Below are 24,208 nucleotides of genomic sequence, written 5' to 3' on the forward strand. Positions count from 1 at the left end.
CAGATGGGCCAGAGGTTCAAGAAGATAAGGATATGCTGGAGTCTTCCGAAGTCTACCACAGCAGGGGTTAGGATAAATAAAATTGACAGAAAACCAGGGGCCGACTGACCATTTAAGCACTCGGGCACTGCTCAAAGGCCCAGGTCAGTAGGGGGCCCCATGAGATGCCCCTGGTACCTTTCATTGGCTTTTTCATAGGCTTTTTTGGGTGTGGGCCAGGACACAGGGGCCCCATGATCCCCTATTGCCCGGGGGCCCCATGAGTTGTCAGTCCGCCCCTGCAGCAAACCCTATATCTAATGAGTGTTTACCCAGTTCAAATGTAGGTTTTGGCAAGTTCCCAGAGATAATGGTCCACAGCTTAAGAAACTGTTACAGTGCATTTCCTGTAGCTATGTCTTGTTCAAGGTATTAAAAAAAACTGACAACACAAGGGGAGACAGCAAAAAATTAGTTGTCAGCAGGATATGTTCAAGAACCTGGACTTTTTAACCTCCCTAGCTGTCTGATTATGTCCTTATTTCTGTGCTCAAAGCGGTACATTTATTTGCATAGAAATATGTATTTTTTTATTGTAGGCCTGTAATTTTTAGGAATAACTCACTGAAATCTGTCCGAACAAGAGTCTAGTAAACATCCCGGGTAGGATAAAATTTGAAACACGAAATCATAAATTATAATTTAATAAATAATCATAAAAGATAATAATATAATAATAATAAATTTAATTTAGTACTATAATCAAACCAAAAACACTGAAATTTATAATATAGCGCCAAGTTCGCACATCACTGAGCAAAGTCGCAAAATCGTTTTCAGTGTCTCATGATGAATTTCCCCACGAATCATTATCACTCAATTCTGCAAGTAGTTCTAATTTATTATTGCTGTTCTCTAGCTGATCTAAAACCGATTTTGACCTAAAGGGACGCTTTTTGGATACCATGGACGTTTCTCAGTTTCCAGGCAGAAAGAACAGTAAAAAAAGGGCACAGGACAAAGCACTAGGGACAAAATGTATGTGAAATGGTTTGATACAGTAATGTTTTACTATGTGATTTTAGTGTATTTAGTGAATGTCACTTTTTGTCATTTTTAAATTTCCCGCCGTTCCTTCCCCGTACGTCCTGACGTCGCAGGGGACGGAACCCAGAAGACAGATTCCGGCATCCGCTGGAGGACATTACAGTGGACACTGCAGGAGGGACATTGCGGGAGCGCAGGACAAGGTAAGAGAAGAACAGATCTCGGAGCAGCGCCGCATGGTAAGCCCGAGTGTAGCTCGGGGTTACCGCTTGTGGTACTGAAACTTCACCCCGAGCTACACTCGGGAATACCGCCAGGGAGGCTACATAAACCAATGCCTTCTAGGGCAACTTTTTATTTACTATCTATCAAACTGCAAATTCTTACCTACCCTTGCTCTGTAGTTTTAAGATAGCTGAAATCTTTTTGAATGCACATTAAAGAAATCACGGTACAGAGATGGGTGTAACTAATAACAAGTACATGTTATTTGATGTCTAAGTTACTAAACCTAGACTGGCTCTTGACTTTCACACTTTTCAAAAGGTTATACATTCATATTAGGCACATCAGGTATTATCTATCAATGTGTCAGCACTATGAATTGTCTTCATTACTCAACAACTGTCAATTTCAGATCTTTCCTGAAAAATGACAGTTAAGAACTGAATGTCTGATTTTGGTTGGTGACACAGGGGTAATACAGACAATTATTACTACTGACAAGTTGATGCATGAATCAGTCTTCCACAGTGGTTTATAATTGAGGGATACTAGATTAAAGCTGAATAAATAAAGAGCAACAGTGTAAGTGTGAAACTCTAACAGAGAAAGATCAGGTTACCTCTTCTGTGTGAGAAGATTGTGCTGTGTCCCTGAGCTGTGTACATCTCAGGATTGGATGGACATAAAACACATACCCTTTACTAAAGAAAAACAGAGTTCATTTATGTATTGGCTATAAATTGACTATGTATATGTATTATCAAATTCTGCATGCCCGACCCAAAGCAAACAATTGGGGAGACCTGGCAACCTACATAAAATCATTGAGAGTCGGATACAACTGAACAGATACTGTATTTATTTGTGTATTTGGCTGCTTGCCTGGAGTTCAGCTTTAGCAGCTGAACACAACAGTTATGCTTTGTATCATCTGCAATTAGCTAAAATTGCCAATCGTCGTACACTATTAAAAATGTCACCAAGACAGTTCCCAATTCCACTTAAAACAGAAAATTTGGAGGTACCAGTGGAATTACTGTGTGTGCATGCTACAGTCCACAGGAGAATAAACATTATCAATGTAATCTGATAATTAACCACTTCAGCTCTGGAAGGTTTTCCCCCTTCCTCACCAGGTAATTTTTTGTTATTTGGCACTGTATTATTTCAACTGGTAATTGTGTGGTCATGCAATGCTGTACCTAAACTAAATTTATGTCCTTCTTTTCACACAAACAGAGATTTCTTTTGGTGGTATTTGATCACCACTGGGTTGTTTATTTTTGTGATCTAAATAAAAAAAAAAAAAAAAATCTTGAAACAAAAATGTTTTCTACTTTCTGTTATAAAAAATATTCAATAAACTCAAATTTAGTCATAAATGTAGGCCAAAATGTAATCTGCTACATGTCTTTGGTAAAATAAAAATTCAAGACATGCATATTATTTGGTTTGTGTAAAAGTTATAACGTCTACAAACTATGGTATATATATGGTGGAATATTCGCAGCTTTTACTTTCTGACTGCCGATCACAATTCTTGAGGTGCTAAAATGCCAGGGCAGTACAAAAGCCCCCCAAATGACCCCTTTTTGGGAAGTAGACACCCCAAGGAATTTGCTTAGAGGCAAGTTGAGTCCATGGAAGATTTTATTTTTTGCTACAAAATATATTTTAAACAAAATTGACACTTAAATTATATATTGCTCACACATGCCATGGGAATATGTGGAATAGCACATTCTGCTACGTCTCTCGAGTATGGGGATACTCCATGTGGGAGACTTTTTGGCAGCCTAGCCACAAACAGGCCCAAAACAATCCAATGACCACCTTCCTCGCTACTTATCACAGGCTCAGAAATGTCAGGATAGTACAAACAACCCCCAAGTAGACACACTAAGGAATTTGATAAGATGTGATCGTGAGTATTTTGCAGATATTTTTCTCACAGGGTTTTGAAAAAGAAAAAATACATTTTGGTATTCTTTCTTCATTTTCCAAAAACTTGTGGGAAGAAATGAGGTCTGCAAAATGCTCACCATGCCCCTTAGCCAATACCTTTGGAGTGTCTACTTTCCAAAAAGAGGGTAATTTGGGGAGGGGTTCTGCTATCCTGGCATTTCAGGGCCTCCAAAACTGGGGTGTTTTCATTTTTTTTTTAATTTTACATGGTCCATTTTTTTTTTTTAATCACAGGGAATGTAAATATCCCCTGTGATAGTAATAGAAAGTGACAGGTAAATTTTTTTGAGAAATCTGGGGTCTATTAGACTTTAGATCTCTCCTCTGCCCTTAAAGCATCTGATCTCACCAAGATTGGTGTGATCAGATGCTTTCCCAATTTTAAAATAGTGCTCTTTATATCCAATGAAACCAAAATGATGAAATGGTTGTTGCTTCTGGTTTCTTAGGCCATATAATTGGAGACAGTCTGGTCTCTGATCAGCTCTATGGTCAGCCAGCGCAGCTGCATTCTCAGGTTCCCTGGTTGGATCGGAGAGCCCGAGTAAGCTGTGGAAGGCTGTGGGAGGGGGGTGTAGGTGAGGCGTCCCTTCCTACTGCTTGTAAAAGAGATCCAGCTCAACCCCAGCCCTCCTAATACTCACCTAAGCCCTCTCTCAATCCACCAGCAGTGTGCACTGGAGTCTCGGCTATCCTGGGACTCCCTTTTCTCATTGGCTGAGACAGAAGAGGGAGCCATTGGCTCCCACTGCTGTCAATCACAGCCAGTGAGCCAATGAGAAGAGAGGGGGTGAGACTGGGCTGTGGCTCCATGTGTGAATGGACACATGGAGCAGAAGTTGCCCCCATAGCAAGCTGCTTGCTGTGGGGTACTCAACAGGAGGGAGGAGCTAGGAGAGCCTGTGGGGAACCCAAAAAGAGGAGGATCCAGGCTGCTCTGTGCAAAATCACTGCACACAGCAGGTAAGTATAGACGTGTTTGTTATTTTATCTTTAAAAAAAAATAAGCCTTTAGAAACACTTTAATTAGCCACTAGGATTGTTTTTACATGGAAGCCAACCTCCAGCTGAAAAAGTTATACCAGGATGATGCATGTAGTTGCAAGCATCATCCCGGTATATCCACTCAAAGTCCAGCAACATACCAATACGTTGCTGGTCCTTCTTGGGCATGTATGTAACAGCAGAGAACATGGGCATATGATGAATTGGGTCTTTGGATCAATATGACCGCAATTCATTCTTTTTCGTAATGTTCATAGTTAGACCCAAAAAAGATTTACATTCGGAAACTGTGAGGTTTCCACGTGAATTGTCTGGCAAGAGCTGAATTTGGGTGGGCGACAAGGTATTGCACATATAAATTGCTTTGGCCCACAATCAATTTATACAAATTTTCTGTGAAAAACAGTGGAGGGGATAAAATGGTAGTGCTGGCAGCAAATGGGGTTGATCCTGCTAACACTGTTTGGGAACAATATACTAAGGAGGCACTAGCATGGTTCTGTTCGTGATCAATATATTGATCAGTACAAACACTATACTAGTAATGGTGGTGATCAGTGACCTATAGCGTGAGTGTGATAGTGTGCGGGTAATCTAATGCTAGCTGACCCTGACTGGGAGGGGCGTAAACTGACTCTAATGCTATCTGGTAGTTCGAAAATAGAAACATTTGTTTTGATTCGTTATTTAACTAATTTTGTTTTGTTCGATTAGTTAAATTAATTTAATTTGTTTTTTGGAATTCATTTATTTGAATTCGAAGTTTCAACAGATTCAAAAATAATTTTAATGGATTCGAAAATAATTCTAATAAATTCAAACACAATTCCAACAGATTCGAAAACAATTCTAGCATTACAATCCATAATCCATATGTGTTTTTGATGACATATGGGAAATAAGAGTTGCATGACCATATTGGAAGTTTCTATTTCAGAAAAGGTTTCGCAGTGCCTTTGTTCATCATTACTCATGTTACCATAGTGCATCTCACAATTTTTTGTAAAGTATTTTAGTCTATTCTGTTCTATTCTTTTCTATTATTTTATTCTAATGTATTCTGTTCAAATTCATTCTATTCTATTCAAAATTTTAATTTCGGAAGGCAGTTATATTCTATTTTATTCTGTTGTTTTTCTATACTATTCTATTCTTTGATTCTCTATTCTAATTGATTCTATTCTATTTCTTTATTTTGTGTTCTATTTTGCTCTGTATTACTCTATTATTTTCTATTCTAATCTTTTGTATTCTATTCTAATATTTTCTATTCCTTTCTTTTCTATTCTATTTTCTGTTCTGTTTTATTCTATTGTTTTCAAATTCGAATTGGTATTCAAATTTGTTTCGAATTTCAGCCGAATTTTGTTTTGTTATTTCAGATTCGTTTAAATTGTCACCATTGTAATTTGGAATTCTCATACATCTGAATAACGGAAAATTTTTCCAAATTTCAATTTAGAACAAAACGAACTGCACATGCCTAGTGGCAGTAATACAGTGATCAGTGAAAAATTCTATATACTGACACTGTACTAATGGCACTGGCTGGGCAACAGGGTGATGAAAGGGTTATTAGGGAGATCAAAGTGTTAAAATGTAGTGCCTTTACTTTCTTCTCTCTGATGGGGGGGGGGCAGTGGGGAGTGCACACATGAGTACTCACATCCGGAAAAGAAAGCAACATAAGGGTACATCACTTTACCCAGAGCCGCAACTTGCTTGCACGTTGCGGCAAGTAATTAGAAAACCTAAAAAAAAAAAAAATGTAAAACAATGTTTATTTTTTTAACATTATTTTTTATTATTAAAAAAAATACTTTTATCAGAGTAGTGCAATGTTACCATAGTAACATTGTATTTCTGACGGGGGTGATCAGGGATTTTTTTTTTTTTAAGATTATTGCTCCTGCAATGCAATGCTTGCTTTGAATTGGTTTAAGTTCATGACAGTTCAAAATACTAATGATCTGTGATTGGCTAAAGCTGATCACATGGTGCAGGGTGCTGTGATTGGCCCATGTGAGAGCTGTGGACCAATCACAACTCACTAGAAAGGGAAGCAGAGCTGTTATGAATCAGATTGATTCTTAACAACTTTGTTGGACATTGTGATCAAGTGATCCCATGTGACCATTGGGTCCCACTTACTGGGATCCGCATTCCGCTGTGCTCAGTGGCCGGACACAGTGGGGGGGCTGTGTTAGTACAGCCAGAGCGACATACTGGTACGACGCTCTGCCTGTAGCTGGTGTCCCTCCGCAGTACAAGTACTGCTGGCGGTCTGCAAGTGGTTAGGAGCAATGTGTGTTGTTAATACCTGTAACAATTGTATTTAGTATATTAATTCCTTTTTTTCTTATTTTTAACATTTAAAGTGCACATACGGGCAAAAAATAACATATACTGCATGATACAATCTTCCAATTACATTAACATAGCAGCTGATATTTTCAGTACCTCCTAAAACACAGTCCAGCTTTTTGATCCTGCCAGCATGTAAGCAGGTTAGAACTAGCTAGTTAGGTGCTGCCCCGGACATGAAGTCTGGGGTTAACTTAGGTTTTTCATTTAGCAGGATCTTTGGGGCCGACTCACTGCTCCTGTGGTGATAAAAAAGGATAATGGTCAGGAGCCAGAGAGGCTCTGGAGAAAGATAGCGCTTCCCCTAAGTTCCCCTGGAGGAGTTTGAGAGTCTTGTGGCTGGTCCATCAGCAGTGTTCCATGGAGGGTTCGGCCACCTAAGCACTCAAATGATGTGAGAGCCATCCAACTTGGGGCTCACCCCAAAGATACCAGCCACTGGGGAATGCCACTAATGGTCCTCTATTCAGTAGGGACTAGGTTTTATTGAAGTTATCTTGGATAATCCTGTCTGCTTCGGATGCTTTTGTACTGTGCATGATTTTCTACAGTAAAATGTTGACATTTTTAATTTTTGTCTGGTCTGAAGTCCTTGAAAGGAGTACATTGCAAGTAATCGGCACAATTCCACGCTTACTCTACCATTTGGGTCACTAACACATGGGGTATGAAGAGTCAGTATGTAAAGAGTCCTCATGGTATATTAATACATGTGGTAGCCATGAGCAACAAAGGCACAGTCAACAAGCAGCCTGTCAATAGCATGTACCTGTTATAGGTGGAATTGCCTCTAGCCTTGAGGGAGATGTTGTCGGCACTCCCTACACTACATTTTGTTTCTCATTGCAACCAGAGCAGAATTGCATTGCAGAGGTCCCAATACAGTACGAAGATTCAAAGAGTTAAAGTAAAGCACAGATTGGAACCCGCGCTATGTGCACATCGGGGTTCCAAGCTGCTACCAGGATTGGTAGTGGGAAAACGCTGGACAGGTGGCTGTGGTCAGTGTTCGCCACAGCCTACCAAATTGCAAGATGCAGTGAGAAGATGCACACAGGGACCCAAGAGTTAACTGGAGAACAGTTGTGCAAGTGTGCCTGATGTACATGTAGACTATGTTCACTCTTATGCATTGCAGAACTGCACACACGTGCACACTTTCCTGCAATGCACAAAAATACACAGACCTTTTGCAAACATGTTGCCGCACTCTCAACTTTTAATTATACCCCCCATTCATGTTCATGGGGCGCAATTTTTAAAAAAGGGTCATGGACTTCTTTAGTGTTCCTTTTGCACAAAGGATGACCCTTTGAAATCAATGTGTTGTGCTAAATGAGAGGTGAAGAAACACACATAAATGCATGTGTGCCCCGTGATATCTAGGTTTGTGTGAACAGAGCTTTAGGAGGTCCATTTATAAAAAAAAATTGTTGTGCCAACATCCCAGGCATTCCCACAGCCAACAAGCAGTAACATAATAACTTTCTATGACCATCAGCTCCATCTTATGGCCAAATTGCAGTATTTTCCTGACTGGCGTATTTCAGGAAAATACCAAATTATGACAATTAGATGGATATGACAATCATTAGAATTAAACATAATGCATAGATCATGGGGATTATTCATGATGGCTGTATATGACATTCACTCAGTGATTTATTTATTTTTTTTTTTTTATAAATAGACCCCTTGATGTTGTCAGCCTGAAATAGAAAGTGCTATTATGGCAAGATCTCCAGGCAAGAAACTTTACAACAGACTAACAAAAATGATTTGCCAAAGAAAATGTCATACAGTGAGCCATCCTGCCTAACAAACTGAAATATAAATTTTGGGTTTACATATACTTTTAGTCAGTCTTGTGATTTAAAGAGTAACTCTACTTTTGTTGATAAAAAAATAAAAATTCTCTCTGGGTGATCAATGAACATTGTAGGGATTTTAGGAAACTTTGTAGCAGAGTCCTACCTGTTTCTGCTCTGAAAAAAAAGCTGTTTATTTTTCGAAGTATTTGGGATTCTGAATGTGACTGACTTTTTCATTACTGGTGAGCTAATGCACTTGCAGTGCTCTAATGAGCAGAGATGAAGGGTTGGCATCCCTTTAGAAGTGATTAACCCTTTAGGAGCATCTTATCAAAACTGAGATTTTTATTTCTGAGGATGCCTAAAACCTGACTTGCATCATAGTGCAGACTTCTTGGAAAATCACTGAGCCAATCAAGCAAGCAGAAAATTATATCTCTGGGGGCGTTACACACACCAACTGTGTATGGAACATCTCCAGGTTGCCATAATGCATTCAATTTTACAGAAAAATTACATCACTGCAGATTGAAAAGGAAAGATAATTTTTTTTAGAAAAATAAATTACAATATGGCTTGTACCGCAACTGTATACAGTATGTTAAATTAGTATATGATATATATATATAAATTTGTTTTCTTCTATTTGTAATATGTTTTCCCACAAAAGTGGAGTTGCTCTTTAAATCTATTTGCTGTACATTGTGTTAGAAAGACTAGTTTTGTGTAGTAGGCAAAAGTTAGAACAAAGTCAAAAGTTTACTGCTTTCTGTGGCCCCCACTGAAGGAATTTATTTATTTCAGGTACTTATATAGCGCCATCAATTTACGCAGCGCTTTACATATATATTGTACATTCATGTCAGTCCCTAACCCTCAAGGGGTGTACAATCTAAGGTCCCTAACTCACATTCATATACAAGGGCCAATTTAGACAGGATCCAATTAACCTACCAGCATGTCTTTGGAGTGTGGGAGGAAACCCATGCAGGCACAGGGAGAACATGCAAACTCCAAGCAGGAGGTGCCGTGGCTGGGATTCAAACCAACAACCCTAGTGCTGCCAGGTGGAAGTGCTAGCCATTTAGCCACTGTGCTGCCCACATTATAACATTATAAATACCTTTTTAAATTTAAAGGGAATTCTCCCTTTGTTTTTTCCTAGTGATTATTGTTACCAGGACAGTAAGTGACGATAAATTCAAAGTTTTACAAGTGTCACAGAATATTTCAACTAGGACATCTGTTCTGGTGCCAACTATCTCAGGGGGCCTTCCTGTTGTGGCGCTTTTTTTTTTTCTCTATTTCTCATATTATCTTTGGACTTCCTGTTATGTCTCTGAGAAGTTAGCTGAAATCTAAACAATCCCAACAGCCAAGGTGTGACTTTGAAGCAAAAATTACAAACTTTTGACACTGAATGAAATGTTACCCCAACATTGCATATACCTGTTGTACCACGTGCATGTATGAAAAAGTATCTTGTTCTTTTTGTTTTGCTTCCTTTGTTTGGAGTACCTGCTGATCCTGCCAGTCCCCCTGCTTTCCTATTAAAAACTGACCACACTAGGCATGAGAGTTGTCAGTTTTCTGGCTGTGGTGGGAACTCAGCCTTCTCTCCTCCAATGATTAGACTTGAGCCCCCCCACCCCTGAACAGTCATTCACAAGGGAAGACCAGTCTCCTCCAATGATTAGACTTGTGCCCCCCACCCCCGAACAGTCATTCACAAAGGAAGACCAGCGTACTGCTCTCTTTCTCCTCCCCCAGCTCTCTGTGCTGCTTATGCAGATGAGAACAGAGGTTATGTGAGCATATTTAAAAAGGTATTTATAATGTTTTATATGTATAAACACACGTTTTGCCTTTCACTCCTATTTTAACCTGCAAATAATATTTATATTTATGACAACCACATTGATGTTCAATTTTACATGAATATATACACACATACACTGACCACTGTATTAGGCACACCTTGCTAGTACCGGGTTGAATCCCCTTTTGCCTTCAGAACTGCCTTAATTCCTCATGGCATAGATTCAACAAGGTGTTGGAAAAATTCTCAGAGATTTTGGTCCATATGGACATGAGTTACTATTGCCTTTCTATCATCTCGAACCAGTCTGCCCATTCTCCTCAGACCTCTGACATCAACAAGGCATTTTCATCCATGCAACTGCCGCTCACTGGATATTTTATCTTTTTCGGACCATTCTCTGAAAACCCTAGAGATGGTTGTGTATGAAAATCGCAGTAGATCAGCGGTTTTTGAAATACTCAGACCAGCCTGTCTGGCACCAACAACCATGCCATGTTCAAAGTCACTTAACTACCCTCTCTTCCCCAATCTGATGATCGGTTTGAACTTCAGCAAGTTGTCTTCACCATGTCTAGATGCCTTGAGTTGCTGCCATGTGATTGGCTGATTAGAAATTTGTGTTACCAACAGGGATGGACTGACAACTCATTGGGCCCCCGAGCAATAGGGGACCATGGGGCCCCTGTGTCCTTGTCCATACTCAAACCACACCCAAAAAGCCTATGAAAAAGGTACCAGGGGCATCTCATGGGGCCCCCTTCTGACCCCGGACCCTCAGGCAGTGCCAGAGTTCCCAAATAGTCAGTCCGCCCCTGCTTACCAAGAAATTGAACAGGTGTACCTAATAAAGTGACTGATGAATAGATAGATAGATAGATAGATAGATAGATAGATAGATAGATAGATATGGACTTTAAGTAGATGAATAGTTGAGCCACTTTTAGTACTTCATACTAGAAAGAAGATCAAAGTTACAATTTGTTATACCTTTTATCTGCTTCCTTGAGTAAAGTCCTGAGAGTGTCTAATCTACAATGAGTCTGTCTACTGTAAGCACACATGTAGAGCACCTAGGCATCCTGTGTTCAATGTGTGTTGGAAATTTTCATGTATATACATATAAAAATAACATATTTTTTTATATGAAAGTCTTGAACTTCAAAGCCTTCAGAATAAACTATTACTTGTTTGCAATATTTGATAGTAAGATGCATCTGAGAGATCATACATTATTAAGCATATTAATAGGCAGGGAGAAGCACAAACAAGCATTTTGCCTGCCAAGAAAAGTGAACACTGCAGTGTGATCTCAACTTTAGCAAATAGAGAGATGTGCAAAATTGCTTTATCTGTATGTGTTTATGGTAATATTGTTCTCATTTTTAAAACTTCTTAATGCTTAGCATATTACAAGCTATATGTGACATGGAAGGAGTCACTAGAGATCTCAGCAATGAAGTATATATTTCTCCAAATTAGCTTCTAGGAAGAAGTGGATGACTATCTGGTGCAGAGGCTCTGAATAATTTAAAATATATCTATAATGTGTACGTAGCATTACTTTAAACTATGACCCAATTTACGCTATTGTCCCTCTTATGCATGCTGAAATTTCAAAAAGGACAGTGAAGCATAAAATTGGAAATAAAATAGTTAATGTACCAGCAGAGTCTACAAGCAAGGCATCCTTCTTACAGCTCAGCTAACCCCTCTTTGAAATGAATGAACCACAGTTATGCAGTATTCCAATTACTGTAAATTGTCTCCCCCTTCAGTTTTTTAGCAGAATAACATTTTGGGTTTTTCAATGAAATGAAATTGAAATTTTACTACTTCTATCACTTATTCAAAAGCATCCATGGATCACTCAGAGCACATAAACTAGCAAGCAGAATTTACATAATATGTATATTTAACAAATATAAATATACACAAATACAAACCACAGTATGTATACTAACAAAAACTATAACTGCCTTTTGCTGAGTTTTACCATTTTGAAAATATTAATATTATCAATAATTGTTAATAGTGATGGGTCATGGGAAAATAATAATAATAATAATATATTTAATAAGAACAGAACAAATATTAGCAATGGGTAAATATTAGTTTTAAAAATTCTTACCTGAGCTTTCACAAGAAATTCCTTTAAGGATGCCATTATCACCAACACATATTGAAGCCAGTAAGTTGCCATCTGCAATTATTTTAAAACAGGTCTCCTAATAAGAAATGATTTTGTTTTGTTCCAGATTCAGAAAAATAACTTAGAACTTATAGAAAAATTTAATATCACAGATCCATGAAATTTTAAGCTTTCTCAGCAGACCCATACAAGTCCAAAAGTAATCCTAAATCACAGTCTTTTAGAGGAGGTTGTCTTCCAACTTTATCTGGGTTGGATAAAACCATGTGGTAGTAGAGTCATCTTGCCCTCCTCTTTGCTGTTGGAAATGGTTTCCTTTTTATCCCGTGACATGATGTGGATCAGCTGTTCCAGCTAGTTCACCAGCAGAAAGAATGAGGCTGAATAAGTGAGAAAAGCATCTCATTTGTAGTACAGCTATTCCTGTGCAAGCAGCTAAGCAAATGCCATTTAATTTTAGCTCTTTTCCTTCACCACTGCAGTAGAATCTCTTGTGTTATCGGAGCAAAAAGACAGCCTGCCTGATGATTCATGATCTCCCTGTGTTCTGATCACCTTAAAGCTATGGTGTGTGATGCCCCTCTCAAGCTAAAGACAATATATATCCCTGGGAGCTGGATGTTAGGAGCAACACAAGTACAGCAGGTGTAACCTCTCGAAGCATGGCTTGATAAATTAAACCTCTTTTTTGTACTTTTTGCTGTGGTGGCAGAATAAAACACAATTATTTAAATTGACAGTATGTAGGTATGGGAGTATCTATACACAGATTTTCGCATTGCTCTACAGATGAGACATTTAACCACACAATTCACAGCCCTTCCTTTAGGCATGTAACTGCACACAATTGTGTCTGTATAGATAGAAGTCAATTAATCAGTCAGTTTTCAGGATATCGGTAGAAAACTAGAACACCTACAGAAAACCATTTTAACTATCGAATGAACATACAGATTATGATTGCCAACTGTCCTTTAGCTATCTCATCTCATAACATATATATCTCTAATAAGCTTGGTGAACTTTACTAAAAAATGTATTCTGTATTCTTTAATTTGTGTCTATAGAAGAGGTGCTATAAAGGACATATAGTGGGTCTATTCAGAATTTTTAGCACCTGATGGGTTATGTACATGTATAAGCTATTTGGATTTGAGCACAGGTATATCTTACTTCAACTGCATGCATCTTTTGTCCTGCATGTGCTGTCCACTTTCTCTGTTTAATTGTTTTCTTTTATGTTACATTGAATGCAACAGAAGGTGCCGGAACACATTAAGGTGGGCAGAATATGAAAAGCTGAAAAAAAAAAATATATAGGCACGAAAAACACACATCACCCTTGCTTTGCAAAACAAATGGTATAAAAAAAGTGCGAAACTCCACACTCAACTATGTAACACAGTTAAATGTTAATGGCATCCCAAGAGTGGGTAGCATGCCTGCATTTAACGTGTGACAAACAAGCTGCAAGCACACCAAAAAGCTTGGTAAAAAACAAGACACATTTCATTCTAAAAAAAAGTTCTGGAGCTTCTTTGGGACATTTGTTGCATCCAGAACAGCCCATTCAAGTGAATGGACTACCCTATGCTTGACGAGCAGAAACTCTCCAAAACGCCCAAAAAAAAGTCTGCGGAAACACAGGTTCCCGCTACGCAGAGATGTGAATGGGGCTTGACAGCCAAGTGTCACTAACCACTCCTTCCTATGTACCAAAACTATGGAATAGGAGGACCCACCTGAACAATGTATTCAATTTGTATCAAATCAGGCAGGCCCTTGCACTACATAGTTGATGGTAGGACTAAAGGAGATTGTACAATCAGATTGTACGGAAATTGGGTGGAAATAAAACAAGAAGTGGTATACTAATGAGGGAGGTGTGGTCTAGACTGACAATGCACACTTATTTTGTGGTGCACGAAGGCATTGCATAATAGGATATGATCTACAAGAAAGAATAGAATTAGAAACCATTTTGTTTAAAAACTCATACAGAAACATGAAAATTCAAAGCTTCTGTGGATGAGGTAAGAGAGAGATAAGAACATTGGGATGGGTTGGGCAGATAGGACATTCGAAAAGGCTTCTATTAATTATGAAAAGTGAAATTCTACCTGAAAAGGTGAACTTAAACTTTAAGGTCATTGCAAAGGACAAGGGGGCACACTTTGCATCTGGAGTCTACCTTTATCTTTTGCACCATGTTACACCTGTATTTAGGATGTAGCATGGTTCAAATGTCTCCCCTCTACCCTCACACCCCTCCATCCCCCATAACAACAAGCGGAGGTTCCTCTCCCCCTCCTCTGCTATCACATTTAAAATCAGTGTGGCTGTGTAGTGCCACTTCATTCATTCACAGAGATCAATAAATGATTGAACTACATGTTTGCAGTAAGAGCTGTGTAAATGTGCTGCTGTGCCTCATGTTGTTGCACAAAATATGTGCATTAAAGACAAGAAAAAATGTGTGACAAACATGACTCGTCAGTGTGAATGGAAAAGCTGTTTCCAACACACATCAAGAAACTGGGGGCTCACTTAACTCACCGGCAGGGGTGGACTGACAACTCATGGGGCCCCCGGGCAATAGGGAATCATGGGGCCCCTGTGTCCTTGCCCAAACTCAAAAAAGCCTATTAAAAAAGGTACCAGGGGCATTTCATGGGGCCCTCTACTGACCCCGGGCCCTCGGGCAGTGCCCAAGTTTCCAAATGGTCAGTCCGCCCCTGCTCACCAGGCTCCGTCTTTAACTGAAACAACACTTTTGGATTGACTAATCCTTTAATTCAGATGAAGTATGAGCAAAACTGAGAGCTTTCACGTACTTCAAATTTTGGTAGAAGTCAGTAAAATTTAGAAAATTGCATTTTAAAGTGCATTGGAGTTAAAGATAAAGGAAAAGATAAGTTGGCTTTTAGTGGTTTTTAAGGATGCATTAGGCTAAAATGGTTCCTGAGCAAAAGGAAGGCTCATTTTAACTATCTGGGACTTATTCTTGTGCAAAAAATGACCCTTCATTGCCTCATTATTATTTTTGTATATATACAGTGGGGCAAAAAAGTATTTAGTAAGCCACCAATTGTGCAAGTGCTCCCACTTAAAAAGATGAGAGAGGCCTGTAATTGGCATCATAGGTAGACCTCAACTATGAGAGACAAAATGAGAAAAAAAAATCCAGACAATCACATTGGCTGATTTGGAAAGAATTTATTTGCAAATTATGGTGGAAAATAAGTATTTGGTCACCTACAAACAAGCAAGATTTCTGGCTCCCACAGACCTGTACCTTCTTCTTTAAGAGGCTCCTCTGTCCTGCACTCATTACCTGTATCAATGGCACCTGTTTGAACTTGTTATCAGTATAAAAGACACCTGTCCACAACCTCAAACAGTCACACTCCAATCTCCACTATGGTGAAGACCAAAGAGCTGTCGAAGGACACCAGAAACAGAATTGTAGACCTGCACCAGGCTGGGAAGACTGAATCTGCAATAGGCAAGCAGCTTGGTGTGAACAAATCAACTGTGGGAGCAATAATTAGAAAATGGAAGACATACAAGACCACTGATAATCTCCCTCGATCTGGGGCTCCATGCAAGATCTCACCCCGTGGGGTCAAAATGATCACAAGAACGGTGAGCAAAAATCCCAGGACCACACGGGGGGACCTAGTGAATGACCTGCAGAGAGCTGGGACCAACGTAACAAAGGCTACCATCAGTAACACACTGCCAGGGACTCAGATCCTGAAGTGCCAGACGTGTCCCCCTGCTTAAGCCAGTACATGTCCGGGCCCGTCTGAAGTTTGCTAGAGAGCATTTGGATGATCCAGAAGAGGATTGGGAGAATGTCATATGGTCAGATGAAACCAAAATAGAACTGTTTGGTAGAAACACAACTCGTGTTTGGAGGAGAGAGAATGCTGAGTTGCATTCAAAGAACACCATACCTACTGTGAAGCATGGGGGTGGCAACATCATGCTTTGGGGCTGTTTCTCCGCAAAGGGACCAGGAGGACTGATCCATGTACAGGACAGAATGAATGGGGCCATGTATCGTGAGATTTTGAGTGCAAACCTCCTTCCATCAGCAAGGGCATTGAAGATTAAACGTGGCTGGGTCTTCCAACATGACAATGATCCCAAACATACTGCCCGGGCAATGAAGGAGTGGCTTCGTAAGAAGCATTTCAAGGTCCTGGAGTGGCCTAGCCAGTCTCCAGATCTCAACCCATAGAAAACCTTTGGAGGGAGTTGAAAGTCCGTGTTGCCCAGCGACAGCCCCACAACATCACTGCTCTAGAGGAGATCTGCATGGAGGAATGGGCCAACATACCAGCAACAGTGTGTGCCAACCTTGTGAAGACTTACAGGAAATGTCTGACCTCTGTGATTGCCAACAAAGGATATATAACAAAGTATTGAGATGAACTTTTGATATTGACCAAATACTTGACCAAGTATTTGACCAAATACTTTTGATATTGACCAAATAATAATTTTCCACCATAATTTGCAAATAAATTCTTTCCAAATCAGCCAATGTGATTGTCTAGATTTTTTTTCTCATTTTGTCTCTCATAGTTGAGGTCTACCTATGATGCCAATTACAGGCCTCTCTCATCTTTTTAAGTGGGAGAACCTGCACAATTGGTGGCTGACTAAATACTTTTTTGCCCCACTGTAAATAGAAAAATACAGCCAGTAAAAAAAATGTAAATCAAAATTTAAAGCAACAATACAGGAAAAAAGTAGAAAAAAACAACACGCAAAGAACACTAAATAAATTAATCTAAACTGCCCAAAATACACAATATACCACCTCAAAAAATTCTTAATATAGAAAAAAAACAGTAGATCCTTTGTTTTGTTTGTTTTTTTCTAAGCAAATTTTAACTCAGCAGCTTATTGAGCATAATTGGGCATTTCAGCTTTGGCAAAATTTTGTGGTGACTTCATGGCAAAATACATTTCACCAAAATAAGGCTGTTCTTCCTGATTCTGGTCTGAATTATGCTAGCCAATAGGATTAAGGTAAGTGGTATCGCTCCAGATACTGGTACTCCCCTCAATCTAAATTCCTAAACTTTTCACTAAATTTCACACTAGTTTCTGCGGAGGAGGGGACCATCTCAAGAGAGGAAGGGAGGGGTGGAAGGGAGGGAGGGAGGGAGGAGTGGAAGGGAGGGGTGGAAGGAAGGGAGGGAGGGAGGGGTGGAAGGGATGGTGGAAGGAAGGGTGGGAGGGGAGGAAGGAAGGAAAAGAGGAAGAGAGGGAAGGGTGGAAAGAAGAGAGGGAGACAGGGGTGGGAGGAAGGAAGGGAGGAATGGGTGGAAGGAAGGGAGGGGTAGAAGGGAGGGAGGGAGGGCTGGAAAGAAGGAAGGGAGGGGTAGAAGGGAGGGGTGGCTGAAAGGAAGGAAGGGAGTAGTGGAAGGAAGGGAGGGATGGGTGGAAGGAAGGGAGGAAGGGAGGGCTGGTTGGAAGGACGGGAGGTGTGGAAGGGAGGGAGGGGTTGGTGGAAGGAAGGGAGGTTTCTACTCACATGCTCAGTCAGAAGCATCAGAGCTGCTGGCTCTGCTCTGTGTACAATTTCCCGCTCACACATCCTCTTCTGAGAAGCTACAAGGACTGGAGTGCGGGTGGGCACAGGGGGAGGCAGAGCAGATACAGCCTCTCTCCCCTCTTCTCCTATTGGTGTGGAGGATGGAGGGAGGGGCTGGGCACTGAGGAGCACACAGCAGGGGGGCCATTAAAGAAACAGAATGATCGGGGATGATCTGTGCAGTGGTGGGGGCATTGACAAGCAGCGATCTCCCTGTATGTCTTTCAATGAAGCAGCTGCTCCCTCCCGCAGCTTTCAGCTGCTTCACTGAAAGCCATACAGGGATATCACTTCTTGTAACTGCCCCCACCGCTGCCCCTCCCACACACTTCTAGTCTTGGCACTGCTCGCCCCCACCTTATCTCCACTCACCCAATGCGAGCAGGTGAATGGAAATTTTGAGGGCTGATTTAGAACATTCATGCATGCAAACACTCAATCAATGATCAGGAAGAATCTGAGCTCTCTGGTAGGTCATAAACGTATACACAACATGCAATGCAAAGCTTCAGTTTATGAACCAAGCAAAATACTTTACTGTATTAAAAGAGGTATAGAGTCCAGGGAAAGAAAGACACACATAATTTTTCCCTTGTACAAAACATTAGGAAGACCCTATTTGGAATATGCAGTTCAAATTTGGGTACCAGTTTACAAGATATAGATGTTGTGTAACTGGGGAGAGTACAGAGAAGTATAACTAAGATGATAAGATGAATAGAGGAGCTCCGCTATGAGGAAGTGCTAACTGAACTGAATGTATTTTATCTTGAGAAGAGGTGTTTAATGGGGAATATGATAACCACTTCATAAGTGGTATAATGAACAACTGCAAAGTTGCTCACTTTAAGGTCAAGGGGGCACTCCTTAAATCTTGAAGAAAAGAGGTTTAGCCTCCACATATGAAAAGGCTTTTCACAATAAGATCTGTGAATATGGAGAATAGACTCCCTCAGAAAGTAGTTCAAGCCAGCTCAGCCGACTGTTTGATTGAAAAAAAAAAAAGATTTACTTTCTAAATGCACAGAATATACATGGCTATTAATAGCACCATAGATTGAGAAATAACATCATAGATTGTTGATATACAGTTATGCTTAAACGTTTGCACACCCTGGCAGAAATCATGAAATTTTGGCATTTATATTTAACCTCCCTGGAGGTATTCCCAAGTGTAGCTCAGGGTAAAGTTTCAGCACCACAAGCGGTAACCCCGAGTTACACTCAGGAATACCCTGCAGCATTGCTATGGGATCCCTTCTGCACTTACCTTGTCCTGCGTTCCCGCGATGTCCCCCCTGCAGTGTCCCTGGCAATGTCCTCCGGTCGATTCCGGCATCTGTCTTCCGTGTTCCGTTCCCTGCGACGTCAGGACTTACGGGGACGGAACTGGAGGGAAATTTAAAAATGTCAAAAAGTGACATTCATTAAATACACTAAAATCACATAGTAAAACATTACTGTATCAAAGCATTTCACATACATTTTGTCGCTACTGCTTTGTCCTGTGCCCTGCCTGCATATTTACTGTTCTTTCTGCCTGGAAACTGAGAAATGTCCATGGCGTCCAAAAAGCGTCCCTTTAGGTCAAAAGCGGTTTTAGACCAGCTAGAGAACAGCGATAGTAAATTAGAACCACTTGCAGAATTAAGTGATAATGATTTGTGGGGAAATTTGATTATATTATTGAATTAAATGTATTATTATTATATATTTATTTTTTATGATTATTTATTAAATTATAATTTATGATTTTGTGTTTCAAATTTTAACATACCCAGGATGTTTACTAGACTCTTGTTCGGACAGATTTCAGTGAGTTATTCCTAAAAATTACAGGCCTACAATAAAAAAACATATTTCCATGCAAAAAATATACCGCTTTGAGCACAGAAATACTGACATCAGACCGCTAGGGAGGTTAAAATATGACTGATCATTCCAAAAAACTGTGTTTTATTTATTTAGTGATCATATGAAGCCATTTCTTATCACATACTTGTTTGGCTCCTTCTTAAATCATAATAACAGGAATCACCCAAATGGCCCTGATCAAAAGTTTACATACCCTGGAATGTTTTGCCTTGGTACAGATGCACAAGGTGACGCACACAGGTTAAAATGTCAATTAAAGGTTAATTTCCCAAATCTATGACTTTTTAAATTGCAAATAATGTCTGTGTATAAATAGTCAGTGTGTTTGTTAGATCTCATGTGAATGCACTGAGCAGGCTAGATACTGAGACATGATGAGCAGAAAAGAACTGTCAAGCGACCTGCGTAAAAATGTAATGGAGATTTATAAAGATGGAAAAGGATATAAAAATATATCAAAAGCCTTGGATATGCCAGTCAGTACTGTCCAATCACATATTAAGAAGTAGAAGGTTAAGGGATCCCTTGATACCAAGTCAAGGTAAGGTAGACCAAGAAAGATTGTAGCCACAACTGCCAGAAGAATTGTTTAGGATAGAGAGAAAAACTCATAAGTAACCTCAGGAGAAATAAAGGCTGCTCTGGAAAAAGACAGTGTGGTTGTTTCAAAGAGCAAAATACAACAATACTTAAACAAAAATAAGCCTCATGGTTGAGTTGCCAGAAAGAAGCCTTTACTGCTTCTGTGCAATAGTTTGCCCCAACCCCTCACTGTCTATTTTGCTGAATGGCTTAATCCTCATGTAAATGTGAAAATTAGAAAGTATACCAAATAATATAATCACTTGTAATAACTACATACAGCTATTAGATTACAGCATTTTTCTCAATAGGAGACCTTTAAATTCACAACAGTCAGCCAGTCAAATATGTTATAAGGGGACATAGCTCAACCATGGTGGCATTAGGATGTTCCTACCCTGTGCTCTGTGAAATGTGGGTTGATTCCTCAGCTGACCTCACTGTCTGGTGATCTCCACAACCCATGTCTAGGAAGGGAAAGGCTTATGGTGTCTCTCATACCCCAAGGCATTCCTATATCACTCATTACATGTCTATTCGGGAGCACACACCACAAGCCTACAGTCCTGACATGACACCGCCCTGACTGCAACTGCTGGAAAACCCACAGGAAGACCTTAGTTCCTCCACACAGCAGTGCCCCAGTGCTCAAACAGCTGCTTCTTAAGGACCCTGTGACCAGGCATCTCTGATCCCCACAGTAGTAATCACCGGATCTCCAGGTGCCTCCAGCACTTCCTGCAACCCTCTGAGCTCTACCGAACTAGAGGAAGAAGACATCCCCAGACTGATCCAAGCCTTGCCAACCAAAGAAGACATGCAGCAGATGATTGGCCAGCTAATGGGGGTGCTGAGAGAAGAAGTAGAGGACATGCTCACAAAAGCAGTATTACAGGATTATCAGTGATCTGAGTGTGAAGCATGACAAAGATGCAGCCTTTATTTAGAGAGGAGACAGAAAACACATTTGGATCACTTGCTCTTTCTGAGTTTAATGTGAGCCAGTTGGTTGTTAGTCTCCTGAAGTCACACTACAAATCATTAGATCTCCCTTTAGCTGCAGGCTAGTAATTAGCATTACTGGGAGGTTTATTAATTTGATTGCTACATACCTCCCCCTTTAAATCAATGTCTCCTGACATTTAGCATAAATGAGAATTATTCTAGCCTGTATCATCTAGATGACTATCAGTATATGTTCCTGGCAAGAAATATGAACATGAGGGATTTGCAAATTTTGTATATGTTGGCCATTTGACATCTGGGGGGAAGGGGGTCAAAGTACTGTTCAAATGTATTTGGGGAAACATCCCACTTTTGTAAAGAACTATTGCCAAGTGTCAAATGTGTTAATATCTTCTTTGGTTTATATGTTCTTCAACAATATCTTTGTTCAGAGGACATATTTCCTTCACTCACTGGCTCATCAAGTGTTGTTTCAGCTGTCTCATTCTCTGGTTGTAATTCTGGCTCCTGTTGAAGTGATTCTGGAATATTTTCTTCCACAACGTCTGTGGATGGCTCCAAAACTACTTCATTTGGCATTTCTTGGCTTGCTTATTCTCCAGGTGAAAGGTAAGGGTCACTAGGATAGAATTCCTCAGCATTGGGTCAAAATTGGTAAGCTATGCATTGCTCACTGTCTTGGAAGAGTTTGGGACAATACACATAGTATTCATCATCGGAGGTATTTTAATATGAGATCCCTGGGCTACTGTTTTCCTTTATTCTTGTCACTGTCCTGGTGGCATTTTTCTTTGTTTTGTCTGGTGTAAAATCTTCAAAAGGCAAATCATTGACTGGAAGTAGCAAGTTGCAATGAATCACCCTTACTGGTTAGTTAACTATCTCTCGTTTAACTTTGTAGATATGCTGTTGCCCTATCTGTTCAACTACCCTGTACACTTCCTTTTCACAGTATGTTTGGTGTTTTCCTGGTCCTCCCATTTTCTGACAAATTTCTTACAAGCCTGTAGTGCCACACCTTTTGCGTGTTGGTCATAGTACCTTTTACCTTTCTGAAAGGACTTTTGGCTATTCTTCTTGATAGTCCATTTTCAGCATTCTACTTCGGTGATCTTTATTTCTTCTTATCATCCATATCAAATAACAGATCCAATGGTAAACAGGGTATTCTGACATACAACAGGGGCATAGCCAGTAGCTTCATGCCTAGTACAATTAAATGCACAGACTATTTGTGGTAAATACTCTTTCCACTGGGCTTTCTTTTCCTCTCCCAAAGTACGAAGCATTTGAAATATTATTCCAGTTAATCTTTCAGTGGAGTTGCTTTGAGGATAATATGGAGTTGTTCTAGAATGTGTTATTCCAGACAATTGTCTCAATCTTTTGAAAAGTTGTTTTTCAAATTTTTTGCCCTGATCATGGTGTAATTTTTTAGGATATCCAAATCTGGGATGGAAGTCATTAAAAATCTCTGCTGCAGTTTTACCCTGATTTGTTGAGTGTAGGGCAGGCCTGTGCAAAGCGAGTGAAGTGATCAATGATAACCAATATGTATTTGTAACCACCTCTGCTCTTCTCTAGTTGAAGAAAATCCACTGAGACAAGTTCAAAAAGAGCACTAGATTTAATATACCCCAAAGGTGCCCACTCTGCCACTGTTGGGTGTTTCTGTTTCAGACAACTACATCTTTTTGTGACAGATTCGGTTATCTGCTTTTGCATGAATGGACAGTAAAATCTCTCTTTTGCAAGTTGGATTACTTTGTCTGCTCCACAGTGGCCATGTCCTTATGTAGTTGTTTCAACAATATCTGAATTACCTGTTCTGGAATGACTATTTTGTTGTGTTGTAACAAAGTGCCAGCTTGTACAGTCAGTTTATTACAGTCATGCATTAGTTGTTTTCCTTTTCTATCTAGTCACCTCTTGTCAACTTTGGTGGCTTTAGTATTATTGTTCTTAAGGTCAATTATAGCATGTATGGCTTTGTCCAGCAGCTGAGATGGACAAAGTTTATCCTTTGTAATGATTTCCTGAATTTCAACATTCAAAAAACTATTTGCATCTATGCCTTCTGGTTGTAGAGCTAGATACCTTCCTCATCTACCTTGTCTAATAGTCAGTGGCGTGATCAAATTTGTAAACTCTTCTTCATCCCGAAGACTGCATGGCGGATTTCTAGACAATATATCAGCAACTGCATTTTTTTTACCTGGGCGATATTTGATGTCAAAGCAGAAATCAGCTAAATTACTGTCCATCACTGTTTAGTCTTGCTGAACTGAGAGCATATGTTAATGGATTTTGTCTGTATAGAGAGTAAATGAGAGGGCATAGTACAGATAGTCCCTAAACTTATCACAAATGACTCACTTTAAAGCTAGGAAATCCAATTTTACCGAATGCAGATAATAGTTACTCTCACTTAGTGTCAATATTGGGGAACCAAAGCCTATAACCTGTAATTTGCCCTCTTGACCTTGGTAAAGCACTGCGCTTAGCTCATCTTATGATGTATCAGTGTGTAACACAAATGGCAAGATAAAGTAAGGATTCAGGATTTGTTCAACATCAGTCTTAGCTTGTCAACAACCTTCTGGTGTTCTGACATCCACTGAATTTGTTTCCCATAGGCAGCTGTTGAGCTGTTCCTTTTTTTACAGGTGTCTTCCCATTTGCTTTAGCTCCCTTTCTTGTCTCCTTATATCCTCTTTTAATTTTTAGCAAGTCATAAAGGGGTTTTGCTATAGGTGAAAAGTTTTGATGAAACAGCGGTAATAGCTTAGAAATCCAAGTACTTTTTT

The 24,208-nt window shown here is 39.8% G+C and overlaps 1 protein-coding gene across 2 annotated transcripts in view; it reads right to left on the reverse strand.

Annotated features, from left to right (window-relative positions):
* PTH2R (parathyroid hormone 2 receptor) overlaps nt 1-12,923 on the reverse strand; it is a 477,959-nt gene extending 465,036 nt beyond the window's left edge. For both annotated transcript variants that reach the window (XM_089672855.1, XM_089672846.1), the window contains exon 1: nt 12,347-12,923. In XM_089672855.1, coding sequence (XP_089528981.1) covers nt 12,347-12,418 — 72 coding nt within the window. In that variant the 5' untranslated portion in view covers nt 12,419-12,923. The remainder of the gene's footprint in view (nt 1-12,346) is intronic.
* Nucleotides 12,924-24,208: the final 11,285 nt, after the last annotated feature.

This window comes from Staurois parvus, unplaced genomic scaffold, assembly GCF_062004578.1.
Source record: "Staurois parvus isolate SC_StPar_1 unplaced genomic scaffold, SC_StPar_1.0 ptg000011l, whole genome shotgun sequence".
Lineage (NCBI taxonomy): Eukaryota > Metazoa > Chordata > Amphibia > Anura > Ranidae > Staurois > Staurois parvus.